Source organism: Brassica napus, chromosome C3 (genome assembly GCF_020379485.1).
Source record: "Brassica napus cultivar Da-Ae chromosome C3, Da-Ae, whole genome shotgun sequence".
In the NCBI taxonomy this organism is placed as follows: domain Eukaryota; kingdom Viridiplantae; phylum Streptophyta; class Magnoliopsida; order Brassicales; family Brassicaceae; genus Brassica; species Brassica napus.
The window spans coordinates 1126194-1148743 of NC_063446.1; the positions used below are offsets into that span (position 1 = coordinate 1126194).

The window sequence follows — 22550 nt, forward strand, 5'->3', positions numbered from 1 at the left end:
ATCATCTATCTCAAAATCAATATTTTATGATTCTTAATCTGCTTCGTAATCAATTTTGATTTTTCTAAAAATCTAGTCATGCAAACTAATAAACATACATACATATTTCTAAAATACTTAAAATGTTTAATCAAAAATGTTGGATAAAGACATGATTCAATTATCAGTCAATCAAAAAATTTAAACAAAAAATTATTATGTTATTAACATAATGAATAAGTAATAAACTATACAATAAAATATATGTTATATATCTAATTCAACGATTTTTTACTCAATCTTGATTGATAAGCTATTAACTGATGTCAAAGAAAACAATTAACTAATTAGTTAAATACAATCAAATAAAATTATTATTTTAGAAAAACTAATTAGTTTACTATTTTTACAGAAAAAAATATATCATGTGTGCATCGATGAACTTTGATTGATTTTATTTTTGTTTGATCATTTTTATGAGTATTGAGTGTTATAAAATCATCACTACTTCATAAACCAACTAAGAATCTTATGAATTATCCTACAGAAAAACAAAAAAAAATGTTACGATGAAAAATGAGAAATATTATTAGAGTGTTATATTTTCTTACAAATAATCTTCATCATATATATATATATATATATATATATATATATAAATTTACATTAATCATTTTACATTCGACTCGATAAATAAAATAAAAAGATCATACATAAACTGTTCCATTAAATTAAATAAAACAAACAAAAAAAACAAGAATAATTAGATGATACGTAGATAAAATCTTATTTTTCCAAAAAGTATATCTAGACAACATCATCGTCAGCTTATGTAGTCCTAAACAACAAAACATCTAGCATGTGATTGAAACTATACGTTTGATCAAACCAAAATCCGGATACTGATAATATCAATATCATAACCCATGTCGGACATGTATATTTTCATGATCAAAAATATTATTTTTAAAGAAAAAAGTATAACAGACTTTTTTTTATCTAAATATTATATTAAAAAAATTCTAAAGCTAGAAACATGCTAAGATCAATCTTTCGGAATCAGTACATCAACAGAAAAAAAAAATCTAAAATAGCAAATAAAGATAAAAAAGAAATACTAAAACATAAAACATAGATCAAAAGTCGTATCTCTAAGGTGATAATTGCAATCCAAAGGAAATACACGTCGATCTCCATATGATATTTCAAAGAACATGTCTCGTAAAAGACCTGAGATGTCAAAAGAAAAAGACGTGAGATAATCTTATATCCAAAGAGCCATAACACAAAAGTGAATCCTCATAGTAGAACAAACTTCTTTTAATAAGTTTTTTTGTTGTTGTCGTAACTCTATTAAATATTAGATTATTTCTCTAATCGATTGCCAATATCTTCCTAGTAAAGTGTGCACGCTTGCACATGACATGCTAGTAAATGCTCTCGAACCATAACTCTTAACGAGAAAAAAACAATTAATAAAGGGATACATATCATCGTCTTCGTCTCTTGCCGTTGACGTTGACTAGTTTAAGTCTCGCAAAAACCATTCTCTTTCTCTGTAATCTCTTCTAAACTCCTCTCCCTCTCTCTGGTCGTGATGTCCATATCCAAAGACGAAACTATGCTAGCTCCACCTCCATCTTTCGATCCCACTAAGCCATCCAGACCAATCTCATTTCCAATCAAAACACTCCAAGACTTGGCTTCTCGGTCTTACTTCGACTCCTTTCACTTCCCCTTTAACCGCTCCTCCGTCCCTCTCCGACAGAACATCGGTTCCTTGCCTGACCGATCCAGGCTTCTTGTTTGTCACGACATGAAAGGAGGGTACGTTGACGACAAGTGGGTACAAGGGTGTGGAAACAACAAAGGTTTCGCGATCTGGAACTGGTACTTGATGGACGTTTTTGTCTACTTCGCTCACTCTCTCGTCACTCTTCCTCCTCCTTGCTGGACCAACACTGCTCACAGACACGGTGTCAAGGTCAGTAATATAACCCTTTCAGGATCTTGATCTTAGATGGGATCTTGTTCTTGAAGTTATCTTTGAATGTTAACTGATGGAGGGTTTGAATGTAAGGTACTGGGGACTTTCATCACAGAATGGGACGAAGGTAAAGCTACGTGCAAGGAGTTGTTGGCGACTAAGGAGTCTGCGCAGATGTATGCAGAGCGCTTAGCAGAGCTTGCTGCTGGTCTAGGCTTTGATGGGTGGCTGGTGAGTTCTTTTTTTCTTTTTGATATAATTTATTTGTTTTTATGATACCAGTACACACCTTAGAAACATTCCTACTTGCAGATTAATATAGAGAATGTAATAGATCAAGTCCAGATTCCAAATTTGAAGACTTTTGTAAGCCATCTTACAAAAGCCATGCATTCATCTGTACCCGGGAGTTTAGTTATATGGTAAGTGTTGACAAGCCTCAGAACTCACTCTTTGGCTAAAATGTACTGATCCTTGTGAGTGTTTTAATGGTATAGGTATGATAGTGTCACTGTTAAGGGCAGCCTTGCTTGGCAAGATCAGTTGAATGAAATGAACAAACCTTTCTTTGATATATGTGATGGAATATTCATGAACTATACATGGAAGGTTTGTCCCTTTTACTTTACTTTATTCTCATCATCCTCACTCCTAACATATGAGTGTGGATCTCTTTTCAGGAAAACTACCCCAAAGAATCAGCCAAAATTGCTGGTGACAGAAAACATGATGTCTACATGGGGATAGATGTGTTTGGTAGGGGCACTTTCGGTGGTGGCCAGTGGAAGGTATGCAACTCAAATTTCTCACTACTGTCATAAATAAGCTGCATCTTAAGTTTGTTTTCTTCTTATACATGGTTGTAGGCAAATGTTGCACTTGATTTGCTGAAGAGCAGCGATGTATCAGCTGCACTATTTGCTCCTGGATGGGTGTATGAGACCGATCAACCACCAGATTATCATACCGCACAAAACAAGTAAATACTTATTAGCCTTTGTGATGGTAGAAAGGATCTATATGATCTTTATCATCATGGATTCTCTTTTTTTGTTTTGTAGATGGTGGTCACTTGTTGAGAAGTCATGGGGAATAGTTCAAACATATCCACAATCCTTACCCTTATACTCAGATTTCAATCAGGTGAAATCTCAATACTTAGTCTCCAGAGATGCAATGTTCTTAGTAAGTTTTGAAACTAGCTTCTCTTGTTTATTTATCCAGGGACTTGGTTCTCATGTTTCTCTCCAAGGTCAGAAACTATCAGATGCTCCCTGGTACAACATTTCTTGCCAAAGTCTGCAGGTTAAACTGTCACTCCTTGCTCCTGGCCCTGTTTCAAGCATCTAGTATATAAATTTTAATTCACATTCTTGATCTGATCTTGTCTTCTTTGTGACAGCCACTCTTAGAATTCAATGAAGGAAACAAGTCAGAGACCATGCAGGTCACTGTTGAGTGAGTTCTGAACCTAACACTAGCCTTTACATAGTTTATTCTCACATGTCCTAAGAAGAAACTATTTTTACAGTGGTAGAGAAGCATCATATAACGGAGGAGGGAACATTAGTTTCAAAGGAACACTAAAGAGAAATGCACATCACACAACAAGACTATTCAAACCTAACCTTCAGCTTTCTGGTTCTCACATCTCTGTCTCCTACTCTGTAAGTCACAGATGCATCACATTTTTGATTAGCTGATAATACTTGACCTCTTCTTCATCTTTTAAGTGTTTGGAATGGTGCAGGTGAAATCAGATGAAAGATCTATGCTAGGCCTTCTCCTCCGTTTTTCAACTCCTTCACAGGAGACAAAGTCCTTAGTCATGGCTCCAAATGAATACATGCACAGATTTGGTGACATGTTCCTGCCATGCCTAAGAAGGACCACATCGGACTGGACAGTGCACGAAGCAAACCTTCTTATGGATGGACACACACTGACTGAGATCTCTGCCTTGTGCTACGGTCCAGATGATCTTGCAGAAGAAACAAACACACAAGGATACTCTGCATTGCTTGGCCATATCTCTATCAAGTCCCAGCAGAAAACCAAACTCTTCCCCCCAGCGTCAGCATGGGTTGTCGAGGCTCATAACATAGAGATTGTACCGGGTGATTCTGGCTCCAGGACTGTAAGTTGTAAGCTGCAATGGAGGTTGAAGCATCCTGAGGAGGATTCTGTGTTTACAAGGTACAATGTGTATGCGGAGAAGCTGAATTCAAGTGATTACAAGTCAAGGAAGGTTATGGAAGAACCGAGAAGCGAGGAAAATTTTCTTGGGACGGCTCATGTTGATGCTTATTATGTTTCTGATATGGTGGTTGGACCAGATGTGAAGAAAGTCAGGTTTGTGATTCAGACCTGGGATGAAGATGGTTCATGGCAGGAGCTGGATACTTCCCCAAGCGTTCTCGTTGAGGCAGAACGTCTCAGTTCAAAGCTTTGTTGCTGTGGGTTGATTTGATCAATGGTCCATTTTCTGAACTTATAACTCCTGTGATAATAAAGAGGACTAATGCATGGTCTAGTCACTGGTCAGCATATGACCCATATGATTATATGATTATGAAGAAATAATTTAATGAATAAAAGAAAATGATGCATTGTATCTCTTGTTTTTGTCCCTGGACATGGTTATTAGTACAAGCTTTCGTTTTACAAGACAAGTGTTACATCTTGACCTCACACTGTTATGATCAGCCGCACAATGTGTTGAGTTAAGAGGATGAAGACGAAGGGCAAGCATCAGTTGAACTGTCCTGATCGATCTCACCATTAGCCGCAACAACGGTGCGAGAATAACATCCAAACTCATCGATATACCTGAGACTCTGTCTTGTCCTCGCTTCACCAGCCAAGACATTGTGATCTTCAACCTGCATCCAACCATCCGAGTCCTGTCTATTGGAAACCTCAGTCAAAGCTTCTCCAACTGAATATCTCTCATTCAAAGCCTGTGAAACATTCGTCACGAGCACATACATATCCTTGTCATTGCTCAACCCTCTAAGAGTAGAGGTGATCACCGTGCGTGGATACAACCGTTGCTGAACAACTCTATCCACTCGTTTACCCGATTCAGTAGTCACCTCCACGACCCTTTTACTCTCCACTCTCTGTTCAACCCTCTTATACGCTCCATCCTTCTCAAACTTCACCAAGCTCCCAACTTTCAACACACTCTTAACCATAGTGGTTAGATTACCTTCACTCGACTTAACCCACCCGTCAAACTCACTACGCACCTCAGCTTCAACCTTAAAAGACCCATCAAGCTCTTCCAACAGATCTCGTCTCACCATATGACGCTTAGGACTCTCATAACACCCACTCCCAGCTTCGACATCCAAAGACTCATGATCAAGCCAGAGATGCAAATTAGCATCCACAAGCCAATACGATATCCCATTATTAACACTCAACGCAAACTCATGAGCCTTCCCATCCAAAAGCATTCCAAGAAACGGCGTCAAGTCAATATCATACGAAGGTAAGTTAAACGCACCGATCCCAACCACAGGCTCCCAGAACAGAGGATTAATCCCACCGGTAAAAATCACCGGAAACGGCACTTCCGATCCCACATTCCTCCCGTCTATCTTCACAACAACCTCCCTGTAAGCACCGTTCCCACGCGTAATCGCTAGCTTGTTCGTTTCGATATACAAATCCAGGCGGATTCGAGTACCAAAACTCATCGTTTCCATGAGAGGACACATACAGTTCCAGCACAATCTTACGAGTGTTCAACGGAAGTTGAATCCTATTCGAGTAACTCTCTTCTGCGTTTTCAATCATGAACCAGACTCCGTCGTTACTCACCGGAACGATCAAATCCGCCGGGGACTGTCTACTGATTATCTCAATGGGATTGAACTCGTAGAAGTCCAGTGTGACATTGATGTGATAGATACCTATTAAGTCGTTACAGAGTCTGTTATAGTAGCTACTGAACCGGAATTTATGTAAACCGGGTACGATTACTAAACCAACATTAAACCGATAACTCTAATAATACCTGTGTAAACATCGTTGACGATGTTCTCGAGCATCATCGTGACGTTGAGATCGGATCTCGTGAACAGCGAGGAGTACCTCGTGACGTCTTTCCGAACCTTCCAGAAGATTCCCGTCGGACTCGGCTCCGCCGTGCTGGTCCGGAGCAGCTCTACCCCGCCGAGCCAGAGGCCGGAGATTCGATCGTACTGATCGCCGCTCGAGGCGGCGCGTAGGTCGAGGACGACGCGAGACCACGGCGGTGATGTGCAATCGGAGGGTGGAGGAGTGTAGGGAGCGGTGAAGGGAGGTTTGTTGATGGTGTCGGCGAAGGAGTGGCGGAGGAGGAGGTGAGAGCATGATGGCGTGAGGTGATCGGAAGGTGAGGGGAGGGTGAGTTCTTGGTACTCCTGGGGTAGGGCCGGTGACCGGAGAGAAGTTAACGCCGATTTGAGGAATCGGTCCGGCGAAGAAGGGAGTGAAACGGTGGTGGCAGTGAGGAAAGCTAGTGCAGTGAAGAACTTAACGACGCCGTTTTGGGTCATCTTCGACATTATAGTCTCCTGTGTATTTTGATTACCCGATTACGCCGATGCAAAGCTCCAAAGCCTCCAATGTCAATAGAGAGAGGCAAGGCCGGCCGTGGATAAACAACAGAGCGTTTTATGTTTCTAATAATCAACTACGTGTAGTGTTATAAAATGGTGAGGGCCTTGAGTCTAGTGAGCATTAGTATAAGTTGATTACGTGTCAAAATATAAGAGGGTCTAGTGATACTTTCGTCCCTGATGCGTAATTTTTTTTGGTTCCGGTTTATCTTTCCCGGTTTATATATTCATGAATCAGGAGGTCTTTGTCAAGAATAGTGAATATAGATTAGATAAACAATACTTTAATATTTTATACTGTTGACAAAGACAATGACATTTTTCACGAAATAAGCTGCATTTGCTTCCATATATACAAGACAATTCTCCTTAATTAGTTGCACTCACGTCTAATACGATTTGCCAGTGTCTTTATATCTTTATATATATATATATATAGGTATATTTCTCTTCCTTGAATACAAGAAACAGATGCGATATTACATTTTCAAGTAAACAAAAAACATGGACATATTACTTCTTTTGTAATTGTCAAGCGAAATAATAAAATCAAATTTAACAAAATCATGAAAATATTGCAAGAACAATCTGAAACAACATAATCAAATATCATGAAAAATTTTAGGTTGATCTTGAGTGATTATTTATATGGGAACAAAGATCATGTAAAACAAAATTTAAGGAAGTGAGAAGAGCAAGAATGAGATTAAAAATAGAGAGAATCAGATAAAAGTTGATTCTTTGTTGGATTAGATTCCTGTAATAGGGTAAAGAGCTACTACATATAAATGTTTGTAAACAAAATCGATTGTTCTGTGTTTGGAAATTTCTTAGATACACTTTTACAAAATTTGTTCATTTAAACAGTCCGACAAAAAGAAATTAACAATATTTAAACCATATGTCCATCTTGAAAGTAAAATCAAGATGAATAACAAAATGTGGTCTTTTTTTCTTTTCAGGTTCAATAGACAACCACAACTGCACAATCTGAACCTTGGTTTTATAAAATTTACCTACCGATTAGAGTTTTAAAGGTTACTTATTATCTTATTTGTTACATTCACACTATTTCTATTAAAATTTTCTTTTTCATCTTTCACTCTGATTAAATATTCAACCATTTTCAATAGATATGTTCAAAAATGATAAAATCAAACTGAACTGAATTAATTTGTGTAATCAAAAGTTTGGATATAGATATGATTCATCTATTAATCAACCAAACCAATTAAACAAAATAATCATTATATTCTTATCAAAATAAACTAGTAATAAAAATATATATGTTCAAAATGATAAGATCGAACTGAATTGAACTGATTTGTGTTATCAAAAAGGTTGGATATAAATATGATTCATTTATAAACGAGTCAAACCAATTAAACAAAAATAATCATTATCTTCTTATCAGAATAAACTATTAATAACTATAGATATGTTCAAAATGATAAAATCGAATTGAATTGAACTGATTTGTGTTATCAAAAAGGTTGAATATAGATATGATTCATTTATTAACCAATCAAACCAATTAAAAAAAATAATCATTATCTTCTTATCAAAATAAACTAGTAATAACAATATATATGTTTAAAATGATAAAATCGAATTGAATTGAATGGTTCTGTGTTATCAAAAATGTTGGATATAGATATGATTCATTTATCAACCAATCAAACCAATTAAACAAAAATAATCATTATTTTTTTTTATCAAAATAAACTAGTTATAACAATAGATATGTTCAAAATGATAAAATCGAACTAGATTGAACTGATTTGTGTTATCAAATAGGTTGGATATAAATATGATTCATTTATTAACCAATCAAACCAGTTAAATAAAAATAATCATTATCTTCTTATCAAAATAAGCTAGTAATAACAATAGACATTAGTATATAAAATAAAGTATATACTATACATGTAATTCTATGAATTTGTTACACTCAGTTGAAGATTAATAAACGATAAATTGGTGTCAAACAAATATTAACGTTAAACACAACCAATGAAGTTAGTGTACTATTCTCACACAAAATATGTCATGTGTTTTTGATGAATTTTGATTTATGTTATTTGTGTTTGATCGATTTTTTTGGATATGCGTGTTAAAATCTTCACTATTTCATAAACCAACTAAAAATCTTATTGATTGTTTAGTCAATAATAGAAAATTTGTTAAAATGAAACATAAAGAATATTCAATTGAATGTTATAAATTTCATTAAATTTTATGGTAAATTAAAGAATAAAATCAGAAAAAACTATGTTACACCAAGAGACAACCAAAACTCTATTCCTTATATACGCGCTATTAGAATAGATTAATAAGAAAAAGTCAAATTTTCTTTAAGAAAAAATAAAAAGAAGCTTTTAGTTTTTTTAGAGAATGGTTATTCAATCATTAATTTTAAATTTTTATATTTTATAATTTATAAAATTTGATATCAATTTTTATGAATTTATATGTGTGGATTCTTTTTTATCAACAGTGTGGGTTCAAAAATCTCTACACTATCATTTATATTTTATTTTAAATAATTTACTCATGAAAATCTATTAAAAATGATATCAAATTATTTTATAAAGAAATATTTAACATCATTTAGCTCAATAATACTAAATTTTAATAAGAAAAAATTAAATCTTAACTGAATAATACGAAATTTAAAATTTATGATGTATGATTAGCAATAGGTGACCCATTGGTCAAAATATTTTCTTAGTGGGCCTACTCGTTGATCCATTGGTCAAAGATGAAATATAGGCGAGAAATACTATTATTTTTTCTGTTTCCCCATTTATTTAATTTATTTTCTTAAACCCGGAGCGCAACTTCAGATTTGCCTGAGAGCATCTTGCACAGAAGGTGTTTGACTAAATTCATCAGAGAGCATCTCTGTTTCACTGAGAAAGTAAGTGATGATGTTCCTTTCTCCATGGTTCTCTCACTTACTTGTCTATTAACACGGCTCACGATTTCGACCCTTTTACCAGCTAATGCCGAGACACACAAGAGAAACTGAATTTTGAAAATTGAGGCTTAGGGGTTTAAACCCGAAGACAGAGCGGGAGAAAAACATGTCTCCAGGGGTTCGACGACTTACTGTCCTCGGAAAGTTCAAACCTTTCGGTCTAATCGCTGAAGCTACTGATGATGGTAAACCTCCGGACGTTGATGTTCCCGATTCCTACGAGTATTTTCTGTTCGATCCTGATCTCACCGGCCAGCTAGACAATGATGATGGCAATGAAGCTAACTTCTCGCGGCAGAGAGAGCATGAGCTCTTCATCCGACACAACCGGTGAGGAACCGTATCATCTTCTTAACAGTTGTGGACAAATTAAAAAAAAAAAAAACTATTGGCGGGATTTCATCAGATTTGACTTTAGGCTGTCTATACATTTTGATGATTACTCTATTACTATCCACCACTATGTGAATTCATCATTTACGTTCATCAAGCTTGTCTCTTTATTCTAGTAATGTATAGAAGCTAGTTTGATATTAACGTATATGGCTAACTTTCTGATTGTATCTTTTCCTGACTATGGTTTTTCTTTAATTCATGTAATGATAGCATAATCTGGACAAGCGGTTCACGCGTGCTCAAGCGGTTTACCTTGTCTTCTCCCATCATCAAGGTAATTTCCATTACAAGTTGGACTCTTTGTCTCCAATTTTTTTTTTTTAATTCATGGATTCTTGTTCGTGAAAATTCTTAAGTAAATACAAATCTAGCTATGCATCAACCATTCTTCCTTTTTATTGGAAGATGCGTTAGATTCCTTTTTAGGTGATGCTATTCTGTTTGTTCCTCACTGGATTAAATAAATGGCAGAAAATGTCTTTTTTTTTTTCTATTTGTTTGATGTCCGAGAATAACAGTTTTAACTCGTAGTTTCTCTTTTGTGTGCAATAGGCATGCTGGAGTCACCTTGGTCCAGGACCAGAAGCTTTCCTTTGTGTCTTACAAATTGGTTGTTTAACAGTATACAGCACATCAGGTATGTGTGGCTAGATACATATGTAGTTTTATGCTAGCGTTTTCTCGTTTGCGAGGTTTCAGCTGAGGTATTAACTTTTTTTAATCATCTATGCCATTTCTGTGTGACAGGCGAAGTTGTATCTGTTCCACTTTCACGTACTGTCATATCAATATGGCCTCTACCGTTTGGTCTACTTCTTCAGCAAGCTGCTGAAGTGAATCAATCCTCACATATTCCCTTTTCTGCTGCTACCCCCACTCTTGCTTCCCGTGAGATGCTGCGCCAAAGAAAAGAAATTGGGAATATTAATTTTCATTCCCTAGTGGCGCATGACCTTACTAGCAAAAGAGACATGTCTTCCCATCTGATTCTTAGAGATCCGTTAGAGGAACCTGAGGTAAATGATGTCATACGCTTAGACTTTTCTTGTCTACTTAATTCCTACTTCCTCCGGCCATTCTTGTTTTTCGGTCATGCAATGTTTGGTTATATGTTGCATCTGGTAACTCATCTAACTATTTTTTTCAGCCAATCTATCTAGAAGAGAGGGGCAGGTTGAACATAATGAAGGACTACGATGAAAGAACAATTTGGACAAGTGACCGTCTTCCCCTTATGACCTCATATAACAAAGGTTTGTTATTTTCTTCTCTAATCAGGCTTACTTAGCCACATGCTCTTCTTATTTTTCATCGAAGTACTCTGTCTCTGGTTTTTTTTTTCAGGCAAGATGCAACATTCTGTGTGGGCAGCCGAACTTATAGAGTCTGCTTCATGTTCAAGCGGCGTGGTTCCTGATACTGTTTTCCCGAAGCGAGTATCTTTTCGCAGAATATGGCAAGCCAAAGGTGCTAAGAAAGCTGCATCTAAGGTGATAATTCCATAGGATATTTTCGTTGTTGGTCAATGCCGAGTTTGCTCTTTGCATTTCCAAAGTTTTTGTGAAATGTGTTCTCTTGCAAATATTCAAAATACTGTACTTAAGTTGTTTGTTGACTATGAATGGGAGAAAGATCTGTGGGCTCTGCTTCTGAAGTCTTTAATCTTCTTATTGATGCCTGACAAGTGCCTCAATATATTACAGGTCTTTTTGGCAACTGATGATGCAATCCCAGTAATTTGCTTTCTGATTCTAGAACAAAAGAAGCTGTTATCGGTGGGGCTCCAAACTGTTGAGATCAATAATGAAATTCTGTTTGACGTTAAGCCTGATATAAGCTGGAGTGTCTCTGCAATTGCTGCTGCACCTGTTGTCGTAACACGCTCTCAGTAAATTCCTATCTACACTTTTTTTTGCCTCTCTGTCATTATAAATGAGACTTTTCTGTTGTCATGTTAAGAGTTTGTTCAATGCTCTTTTCCATTTCCTTGCAGAGTGAAAAACGGACTGCTTCCACATTTGGATATCATTGTTTTATCTCCAGAAAATGACCTCGTTCTTTATGTAGGTTCTTGATACGCACCATACCGTTTTCTTCGTTAAATATCATCCTTCTGTTCTATTTTTAATTAAATTATCTGTATTATTTGCAGTCAGGAAAACAATGTCTCTGTAAATATGTACTGCCATCTGGGTTTGGGAAAAATCTCGTTTCTGGTGATAGAGAGTCTGCAGAAAAAGATTCAGGTTCCCGGGACCTGAAGATCACTGGATTGTCTGATGCTGTGTTAGGATGCATCAATTTATCAGTAAATCATTCACAGGTATGTGACAGAGTTATCAATCCTTTTGAAATGCAAAATGATTAGTTTTGTTAAGTACCATAATCGTTCTATCCGCATCATGTGAACTTCTGAACTTCGATACTTATTTATTTGGTTGTTCAAGTTTTCTTCTGTTTTAATTTACCGTCTGTATTGTACTCCTGTAGATCTTTCGGTGTGCCTTAACTGGTAGCCCTTCATCTTCACTTGCAAATGATTGCATAGCAGCCATAGCTGAGGGATTACGATCGGATTTGTACAATTTATTTCTCTCTCTTCTTTGGGGAGATGATAATTCTGGTCAGAAAGGTTCTTGTGTTCATTTTGAATGGGAATCGTTTTGCAACATTTTTCTGGGGATCTGTCAGAAACCTACTGATGTACATCTGAAGCAACCCAAAGCATCATCAGAGTCCTCCTGGGAGTTTCTTCTCAACAGCAATTTTCAGAAGACATACTCTGGGTTTCATAGTGGCATAGCTTCAAACAATTCTTTGAATCTGGAAGGAACTGTCCCGTTTGGTACTAAGACTGGTGGTGGAAAATTACCAAGCAAGTCAATGGAATTGATGGTCCAGAGTTTAGATTGTCTTCATGCAGTATATGAGAGTTTGAAGATGGATAATCTACGGAAACAGTAAGCACATCGGCTCTACATAGCTTTTCTTTTTTCACCTTGTCTGTTTTGCTTAGCAAACGGTTAGCTATCTTAGAATAATAACTTCAAAAAGAGTGAAAATTATTATTTTGAATTTGTGCTAGCGTTGGACTTAAACTTGATTTTTGACATATACGTGCAGGGATTTGCATCAGCTAGCTGTTTTATTGTGCAATATTGCCAAGTTCCTGGGTGAGAAGTGTTACATAGATCACTACATACGTGATTTTCCTCGTCTTTCCGAAACTATCCGGGCATGCACAACCCTTTCTTCTTGCAGAAAACCTCCAAATCTGTTCAGATGGTTCGAGAACTGTTTAAGACGTGGATCTTTACCCACAAACCTTGATGACCTCCCAGATTTGATCCGTAAAGATGGTTGCTCCATTGTGAGCTGGGCAAGGAAAATTGTTTCCTTCTACAGTGTGCTATTTGGTGATAAGCCAGTAGGACAAAAACTTTCGTCAGGTGTGCCCTGTAATATTGCTCCAGGATCATATTCCAGTAACGAGGAACTTGCTATCTTAGCTATGGCTGGAGAGAGATTTGGGCTTCATCAGCTGGATTTGCTACCTTCTGGTGTATCTCTCCCTCTGAGACATGTAAGTTGAAATGTTTAGATATGTATTGATGAGAGGAATATGCAGGTGGAATTGATAACTTCTACATCAGTGTGATGATTCTATTTTCTCGTCTCTTAGGATGTTGGTTTGTTATTTCCTATCGTCTGCTTGTTTTATCTTTTGTATAACATTTTGGCTGTATTTTGTAGGCTCTGGATAGCTGTCGAGAATCTCCTCCGGCTGACTGGCCAGCAATTGCTTATGTGCTTCTTGGTCGAGAAGATATGGCCCTCTCCGTCTTCAGAAATTTGAGCTCATCTAAGGAATTTGAGATGCAGTCAGATACGAGTTTAATATCCATGTCCATACCTTACATGCTGCACTTGCATCCAGTAATTGTCCCATCCTCTTTATCCGAGTCAACTGGCATGGAAAACACTAAGATTGAGGATACAAGTTCCGTGGATGGTTCTGTGATAGATGGAATGGAACATATCTTCAACTCCTATACGCAGTTACGGTATGGACGAGATCTACGGCTGAATGAGGTATGTCTACACACCCATTTAGAACTATCAACTCATATTATTTCTCTTGATATCCTCTCATTTTTTTTCCTTCGCATGTTAGGTTCGACGTCTTTTGTGCTCTGCACGACCTGTGGTAATTCAAACGTCTGCTAACCCTACTATATCTGATCAAGAGCAGCAACAGGTACACATATATATGTTCATTTCTATTACTGTTTTGTAAATCTTAACTACTATTAAAAGCAAGTTATAATGTAATTAAATCACTACATGTCTTTTTATGGTTTAATATGCTTAATTCTTTTTTTTAGTTGTTTTATTTGACATTCTTTGGTGGTACTAAACATATGTTGGGAGAGAGAATGTTAAAGTTCATGTTCCATTGATATGCCTTGCACATCACTTTTTGTAATTTTATATCCAAATTTAATCAGATCTTCATGGTCTAAAACTCTCTTTAATATTTAATACGTTGCTTTATTAATTCATTGTAGGACCAGCTATGGCGCATAGCACAGAGGACTGCTGTGCTTCCCCTTGGGCGTGGAGCATTCACATTATCTACAATACACACTCTTTTAACTGAGGCAAATTTTATCCTATCTAGCGAAATCTATACTTGGTTTTCATCACTTTTAATGACTACTTGAATGTTTACATTCTCTCTGAACTTTTGCAGGCGTTTACTGTGCCAAAGCTTGTTTTGGCTGGTCGGCTACCTGCCCAACAAAATGCCATTGTACGTAAATTTTTATTATGATTTAGTAAAGGGACTCTTACACATTAGAAACCTATTTTACGCTCTCATTTAGAGGAATAAACATTTGTGCGAATGGCTTTTGTTATTGTTGTGAATATGGAACTTATAATTTGCATGAAGCGGCAATTTCAAGAAATAAATTATACAGTAAAGTAATCTTGCCTACACTATATTTTTCCCTTACAGGTTAATCTGGATCCAAACGTAAGGAATATCCAAGAACTTAAGACGTGGCCAGAGTTTCATAATGCTGTTGCTGCTGGGTTACGACTGGCCCCGCTTCAGGTTTGATTCGTGTATTTTAGTGTCTCTTTTTATTTTGCATCTATAAGATGCTACAAGAGAATGCACGACGTTGTGACACATGATCTCACATTGTATTTGTTGTTATGCAGCAAGTACCCTTCATCCAGGCCCAATTAATCCAGTTATATTCTTCCTAAATTTTGGTGCAGGGAAAGGTCTCCAGAACGTGGATTAAATACAATAAACCTGGAGAGCCAAATGCTGTTCATGCTGGACTTCTGTTTGGGCTGGGATTACAGGGATATTTGCATGTGTTAAACCTCAGTGACATATACCAATATTTCACTCAGGTTTGTTTCTGTTGGCTCCGTTTTCCATTAAGTTATTTCTTTCCGTTACTTCCTATTGGTTGATAATAACTAGTAAGACTTGCTAATTGAAGCCTTATACTCCGCTGAGTTGAGAATTAAGTTACTCTGGCTCTTGATTGCAGTTATTACTAGTTTTATCCTTCTAACGATTTTTGAATTAGCACATGTCACCTATGTAATTGTGAATGCAACAATGAACTACTATAACTAATAGAGACTAATTTTCCTTGTCTGCCTCATTTGATAATTGTAGTCGTTTCGTTATCAGCCTTAATTATCACAATAGTTTGATATTCTTATACTAAAGTAATCTTTTTTCTGTTTGATAAGTTCAAACACAAATTTATTCCTGACTACTTTGTATTTACTTCAACTGCTTTCTTCGTTGGTCTTTTAGGACCATGAGAGCACTACGGTAGGTTTGATGCTTGGTCTGGCGGCTTCTTATAGGAGAACAATGCAACCTGAAATCGCAAAGGTAAATGTTCAGTTGCTTCATTTTCTTGGCTATTTGGATCTTGAACTGGCCTCTAAGTGCTTTGTTGATAGCGACTTAACCAAAGACCCGTTTTTCGTTTAAGATACCCCAAGTTTTCCAAGAAACACTACTTAGGGATCTCTGTATGTTTTCTTGTTAATTTAGATCCGTAGTACTTAAAATGGTGGATAATCAACGTCTTTTAAAAAATATTTACTTTCATTTATGCACTGATAGATGCTAATATTTCGTTTAAAATTTCTGTTCCAGCTCTGGAAATTCTCTAAGAACTTATTCTTCTTTGCATAACAGGCTCTCTTTTTCCATGTTCCCGCGCGATACCAAGCTTCATATGCTGAGTTTGAGATACCAACACTTCTGCAGGTACTGATTGCTGTGATGTTTTACTTGCTGAAAGAATTTTAGTTCTCTACAAGCAGTTACTGAAACTAAAAGTTACTTGTTAAGCATTTTACTATGGAATTTAATTCCATATGCTGAAAGTAAGGATATTTTTATGTCACGTAATTTCAGTTTTTGTTTTTGTTTTTGTTTATTTGAGCTTCTAGTGGAGGTTAGCAATCAATGTCTAGTGATATATAAGATTTTGACATCGTTAGTTCTGGCATTTCTAAAGTTTCCTTGGCTTGGTATTTTATTTGCGCCACATGTAAACACATGTGCCAATATGCAACGCCTGTTACTGCCATCCTTGGATTGTTCATCTTTTCTACCTCACATATATCTTCCTCCTTGCAGAATCCATTAATTTTAGTTATCTTTTTAGGAGTGATGATCAGAGAAACTGGTTGATAGAAAAAGTAGGACTATTGTTGACATTTTTCATTAACATGCTGTCTTCAACTATTCTCTAGTCTGCAGCTTTAGTCTCTGTTGGCATTCTATTTGAAGGATCAGCACACCAGCAGACAATGCAATTACTTCTGGTAATATCTCCTGCGTATTTATTTTTTCACTTATGGTTAAAATTTCGTATAGCATTCTTCCTGCCATCAAATGTCATCTTTATTGTTACATGTGAGGACCGTGTTTCAAAATACACTTGTTTATTCGTGTACAATCTTGGAGTGTGTTAAAAACATCTAATAAGTTCATGCATATCTTTTAATTTGCAATTTAGCTCGATGCATTTCCGGTGGATTGTCCCTTAATTTTCAGATCCCACTTCGTACATGTTCCAGGGTGAAATTGGCCGCCGAAGTGCAGGGGACAATGTTCTTGAAAGGGAGGGTTATGCTGTATCTGCAGGATTCTCGCTTGGTCTTGTTGCATTGGGTATGTCTTGGATTTTGGCTACTGAATTATTTTTTTCTATTTAAGTTCACTCTGCTTTTTTTGGCTCAAGGCCGTGGAGGTGATGCGCTCGGTTCGCTGGACCCCTTTGTCAATCGCTTACTTCAGTATTTAGGAGCAAAAGAGGTAATTGTCTATTTCTGACTCACATGAACTGTATCCCACCTTGCTCCTTTGTTGATAGGAACTAAATCATTTCACACTGAACAACTCCTTGAATTCTATGCAGGGAAGATCTCTCCTTGCACCATCAAACGAAGATCACCGAAGTGCAGCACAGGTTTCCTTGCTTATATATAATTCTTCATGGAGCTTGTATAGGCATAAATCAATCCCAAAACAGTTGTTGAATTATAATTATGTGGTTATAATTTTTCTGTCTCAGATAACAGACGGAAACACTTCCAATGTTGATATAACTGCACCTGGAGCGATAATCGCTCTCGCATTAATGTATCTTAAGGTGGGTCTTGAGGATGTTTTTGATTTAGCTAGATAACTGATTCGAAGTTCAGCATGTACTTTTTTTGTTTTGTTTGTGTGTTTTCCTGTAGAAAAAGGACATTCATAAAGCTTTATATAACTTTTTGCAGACAGAATCAGAGGTCATTTTCTCAAAGCTCTCTATTCCACAAACCCATTATGAGTTGGAATGCGTAAGGCCTGATTTCATAATGCTTCGTGTCATTGCTCGGAACTTGATAATGTGGAGCAGGTTTTTTTTTTTTATCTTGCCTAATTAGGAGTGCGTTTATTGATGTTTCTAACTCATAATTCTAATAACTGTTGTTTATAGGATCCGTCCTAGATGTGATTGGATTCAGTCCCAAGTTCCTGAAGTTGTCAAAAATGGTATCAGCCACCTCCAAGATGACATGGATGATACGTATGAGGTGGATGTTGAAGCCCTTGTGCACGCATATGTCAATATAGTGGCCGGGGCCTGCATTTCACTTGGTAATATAATTCACCTCTTATGAGACAATAAGTCTCTTATATATCATGATAACTATGACAAGTATTGTTGGTTTTGATAGGGCTAAGATTTGCTGGTACAAGGGATGGAAATGCTCGTGACTTGCTTTACAACTACGCTCTCTATCTTCTGAATGAGGTTATATAATATTTTGAAATGTTACATTTTCGCTCCTGTTCCCTCTAGTCATCTTAACGTGAGCTTATTTATATGTTTTGATGTATGTAGATCAAGCCTGTTTCTGCTACATCTGGAACTGCATTTCCGAGGGGAATATCTAAATTTGTTGATCGAGGAACGCTTGAAATGTGTCTTTATCTTGTTGTTCTTTCCCTTGCAGTGGTAATACTTCTTTTGAAGACTCTTGTTCAACATTTTTTAAGTCGGCAGCTTTATGTTGAAGGACTCGCTTGTGTAGGTTATGGCGGGATCAGGGGACTTGCAAATATTTCGGTTGTTGAGGTTTCTCCGCAGCCGAAACTCTGCTGATGGACATGCTAACTACGGCACTCAAATGGCGGTAAGCACTTGCGTGCAAAATTAAGGTTCTTTTATTTTTTTAGAAACATGAGACAGCATAGTGTTTTTTTTTTTCCTTTAGGTGAGCTTAGCAACAGGTTTCTTGTTTCTTGGGGGTGGCATGCGAACATTTTCAACGAGTAATGGCTCAATTGCAATGTTGCTCATCACTCTCTATCCACGGTTGCCTTCTGGACCAAATGACAATCGTTGTCACCTCCAGGCAAGTTTAAATCTCTTATGCACGGCTCTTTCTACTGTCTCTTCTGTCGAAGCGAGAGTTTCTTTGCTATATAAAATGTTACTTACCTAACACCAATTTCTTTGTGGATTGTGATATCAAAGACACGCCAAGCTTGGAAGTTGGTTTCTAACTTTTGTTCTGATAAGGTGTTTTTTTCTATCTTTTTTAGGCTTTCAGGCATTTATATGTCCTTGCAACAGAGGCTCGTTGGCTGCAGACTATTGATGTTGATTCCGGCCTGCCTGTATATACTCCTATAGAAATCACAGTAAAAGAGACAGAACTTTATTCAGAAACAAGATTTTGTGAGGTTACCCCATGCATTCTACCAGAGCGTGCTATTGTAAGACAAGTTCAACACCTTGCCCTCACTTCCCCTGGCATTACATTGAGTACAGAAAAAAAATACAGAACTTTTCTTGATTCCTTCACCTGAAAAAATGTATCTGTTTCCTGCAGCTAAAGAGAATTTGTGTATGTGGTCCTCGATACTGGCCCCAACAAGTTGAGCTTGTCCCAGAAGGTAATTGATTAATTTGCATATATATTCTTTTTTTCTCCTTGGTCATTTAGCTGGTTTTAAGGTATTTTTAATTCTTACCTTATGGAACACAGAGAAACATTGGTGGAGCTTTGGTGACAAGAGTGATACCTTCAGTTCTGGCGTTATACATGTCAAAAGGAAAGTAGGGGCTTGTTCGTATGTCGATGATCCAGTTGGGTGTCAGTCACTCCTTTCACGAGCAATGCATAAGGTTGTAACTCCAGTCATTTACTCTCTTGCTCAGGTATTTTCATTTTCAGTCGTCAAGAACTGGATTCTGATACAGGTTTAAATGCTTTTTGGTTATACAGGTTTTTGGTTTAAGAACTCTGGACGAATCTAACACGCTTGCTAGTAGTCATAGAGAACTGGATTCTGATAGCGTTGATCACTTGGTCAGCACTTTCTCATCTGATCCAAGCCTAATAGCCTTTGCACAGTTGTGCTGTGACAAATCCTGGAATGACAGGTAAGATACTGTTTTTATCCGTTTTCTCTTTTCCCTCAGTGTCCATGTCATAACCACCATAACAGAGCTCATTTATGCAGATCTGATTCTGATTTCAAGGAGTTCTGTCTGCAAGTGTTGTTTGACTGTATAAGCAAGGATAGACCAGCTCTTTTGCAGGTGATTGCACCGAACTTTATTATTCAATTGTTATTTACAGTTTGGAACATTCGTGTGCAGTGTATATAGCACATGTTATTCTAATATACTTGTTACGTGATTCTTATAGGTTTATTTATCTTTGTATACAACCATTGCTTCGATGGCTGATCTGCTAGTCAAAACCGATAGTAATGTGTGTGATTCACTTTCCATCTCAAGCCTCAAGGTAATTGATTTTACATTTTGTATATAATCTGATTTGGTTTTCTATCATTGGATCTAATCTCTTATGATCACAGGTTGCTCTTGCCTACAACGAAGCGGTAACAAGTGGAAGATTGGCCTCTTCAGGTGGCTTTGTTCAATCCATCTTCTTAGCATCACTGGGGAAACGGTGTGAAGAGATACTAAATTGCTCAACCGAGCTCAAGATTAACTTGAGGAACTATTTGACCTCGGAAGCATGGCCTGATGATAATAACTCTGAGCTGCAGAAAGATACAATGCTTCTCTCGTGGTATTTAAAATGGTTCAGTGTACCGTCTCCATCGATCATCAGAGCAGCAGTGGAAAAGATCAAATCCAAGTTCAAGATCTCAACTTCGGCAGTACCTTTGTTACGATTGTTGTTACCAAGTACGCATATTAGTGCCATTAGTGAGATTGATAGGGTCTTTTTCCCATCAAATGTAACAATTGCATTGTGAAAAACATGATTTTGGTTCTTCTAATTTTAATAGCTATTAAATTAGCGCAGATTAATATTACTCTTTGAACAATCAGAAAACATAATCCTTTAAGATGAAATATTTTCATACGAGTACAACAGGTTGATTCTCGAAACTATGGTTACAAAATACGTACCATTAATAGTGCACACAGCGAACTGCAGTCATGAAGGAACTTGAACTGCTTTGTATTCAATAATGAAAATTTAAAAAGAGTTTAAATCTAACAATAGTTTATTGTTATTCAATTAATAATTTAAAATTATATATTTAAATCTAATGTTATTAAATTTATTAAATTTGTAAATAATTTGTTATATATATATATTAAATATGGTGTTACTCAGTTAAGATTTCAAAATATTTATTTAAAATAAATCCAAAATATTTAGTAAACTTTATATCAGTCCGTGAGTAAATAATTAAAAATAAAAGCAAAGATATCTAATAGAGATTTTAGAATCCACACACATAAATTCATTAAATGATATCAGATTTAAAATATAATTTTATAAATTTTGAAATAAATTATAAAATTCATAGAACATAAATTAAAATCAATGATGCATGGAATAGCACCCTCTATAAATATTTAAAACCCACCTTTTTGTTGTTTAAAGAAAATGAAATTTGACTTTCTGTCAGTAATCAACTAGCTCATACAAAAGGAATAGGGTTTTGTAAACCTATTTTCTGATTTTATCCATGGCTTCTTCAAACGCTTCCTGGTCGCTGCTGCCTTTTGACTTGGTAGAAAATATACTTTACAAGGTTTCGACTTTACAAGGTTCCGGTCGCATCTTTGGTACGATTCAAGTCCACATGCAAACAATGGTGTGCTCTTTTAAACGACAAGAGATTCATCTACAAACACTTGGAACTCTCCCGTGAAGGATTTCTACGAGTCCATGATCATAAGTTGTATCAGTTCATCAATCTCGAGACCCTAGCGCTTTCAAGTCTACAAGGTCCATCTGATATTACTTCAATGATTCACTGCGATGGATTATTGCTATCTGAATGTAGATTTAATAGTGTAGATAAAAAGCTCGCAGTTTGGAATCCGTTTTTGAGACAAATCAAATGGATCGAACCCGTCAATTCGATCAAAGGGCATTATGGTTTCTACGGTTTTGGATACGACAATGTATCCCGTGACAACTACAAAATCTTGAAGTTTTGTAATAAATTAGGATATGACAGTGTTGAGATATATGAGTTCAAGACTCAACTCTGGAGAAGTGTTCATTACTCTCATGCATATTCTTGGTATGCATGGTTTGACGAAGCTGTGTCTATGGATGGAAACATGTATTGGTTTGCTGAGAGACTGAATATTGATAAATCTATAACTAAATTCTTCATCCTGTGTTTTGATTTCTCCAGAGAGATATTCAAAGAAACATGTTGTCTTCCCTTTATAACCCGTGATGATGATTGGGTTATACCACACCTATCAGGTTTCGGAAGAGATAGGCTTTCTTTGTTATCTAAAGATAAATATGCGAAGATTCAGTTGTGGGTTACAAACAATGTGACTGATGAGATTGTCTCGTGGAGCAAGTATTTTAATATGACTCCCCCATATCTCCCGATAATATCCTGTGGGTTTTTCCGTAATATGGCATTCTTCATCCACAAGACCAATATGATCATGTTATGGTGCCTGGAAGAAGATATCCAAAATAAAAATATATACGTCAACGTTTACGAAATAGGTGAGGATGTGGTCGA

General features: G+C 36.5%; 2 protein-coding genes and 1 pseudogene across 2 annotated transcripts; 2 read left to right on the forward strand and 1 right to left on the reverse strand.

The window, feature by feature from the left end:
- The first annotated feature begins 1454 nt into the window (after window positions 1–1454).
- Window positions 1455–4583, forward strand: LOC106382976 (cytosolic endo-beta-N-acetylglucosaminidase 1-like). Its single transcript, XM_013823077.3, has 11 exons — window positions 1455–1963; window positions 2060–2197; window positions 2279–2388; window positions 2464–2575; window positions 2647–2754; window positions 2833–2945; window positions 3028–3109; window positions 3191–3271; window positions 3369–3424; window positions 3498–3633; window positions 3717–4583. Exons 1-11 carry the CDS (start codon window positions 1577–1579, stop codon window positions 4434–4436), a joined length of 2043 nt encoding a protein of 680 aa, XP_013678531.2. The 5' UTR covers window positions 1455–1576; the 3' UTR covers window positions 4437–4583.
- Window positions 4533–6806, reverse strand: LOC106382977 (annotated as a pseudogene).
- A 2556-nt stretch (window positions 6807–9362) lies between these two features.
- Window positions 9363–20855, forward strand: LOC106382975 (anaphase-promoting complex subunit 1). The gene is made up of 38 exons (XM_013823075.3): window positions 9363–9496; window positions 9579–9886; window positions 10163–10226; window positions 10505–10589; window positions 10700–10968; window positions 11100–11205; window positions 11297–11442; window positions 11656–11840; window positions 11946–12015; window positions 12105–12275; window positions 12443–12912; window positions 13076–13535; window positions 13706–14044; window positions 14127–14210; window positions 14521–14613; window positions 14706–14765; window positions 14973–15071; window positions 15242–15382; window positions 15801–15881; window positions 16194–16265; window positions 16757–16828; window positions 17084–17177; window positions 17248–17321; window positions 17425–17475; window positions 17581–17658; window positions 17789–17910; window positions 17992–18152; window positions 18233–18309; window positions 18400–18513; window positions 18590–18691; window positions 18773–18913; window positions 19104–19277; window positions 19394–19457; window positions 19550–19689; window positions 19790–19947; window positions 20028–20106; window positions 20216–20314; window positions 20388–20855. Exons 2-38 carry the CDS (start codon window positions 9663–9665, stop codon window positions 20793–20795), a joined length of 5427 nt encoding a protein of 1808 aa, XP_013678529.1. The 5' UTR covers window positions 9363–9496; window positions 9579–9662; the 3' UTR covers window positions 20796–20855.
- The last annotated feature ends 1695 nt before the right edge of the window (window positions 20856–22550 follow it).

What these genes read in the sequence shown, in the direction of transcription:
- LOC106382976 (XM_013823077.3), top strand. Translation starts at nt 1,577, where the DNA reads ATGTCCATATCCAAAGACGAAACTATGCTAGCTCCACCTCCATCTTTC. An exon ending in TCGGTGGTGGCCAGTGGAAG is followed by an intron (nt 2,755 to 2,832) that starts GTATGCAACTCA and finishes ACATGGTTGTAG; the next exon opens with GCAAATGTTGCACTTGATTT. An exon ending in TATACTCAGATTTCAATCAG is followed by an intron (nt 3,110 to 3,190) that starts GTGAAATCTCAA and finishes TTATTTATCCAG; the next exon opens with GGACTTGGTTCTCATGTTTC.
- LOC106382975 (XM_013823075.3), top strand. Translation starts at nt 9,663, where the DNA reads ATGTCTCCAGGGGTTCGACGACTTACTGTCCTCGGAAAGTTCAAACCT. An exon ending in AACAGTATACAGCACATCAG is followed by an intron (nt 10,590 to 10,699) that starts GTATGTGTGGCT and finishes TCTGTGTGACAG; the next exon opens with GCGAAGTTGTATCTGTTCCA. An exon ending in TATACCAATATTTCACTCAG is followed by an intron (nt 15,383 to 15,800) that starts GTTTGTTTCTGT and finishes TTGGTCTTTTAG; the next exon opens with GACCATGAGAGCACTACGGT.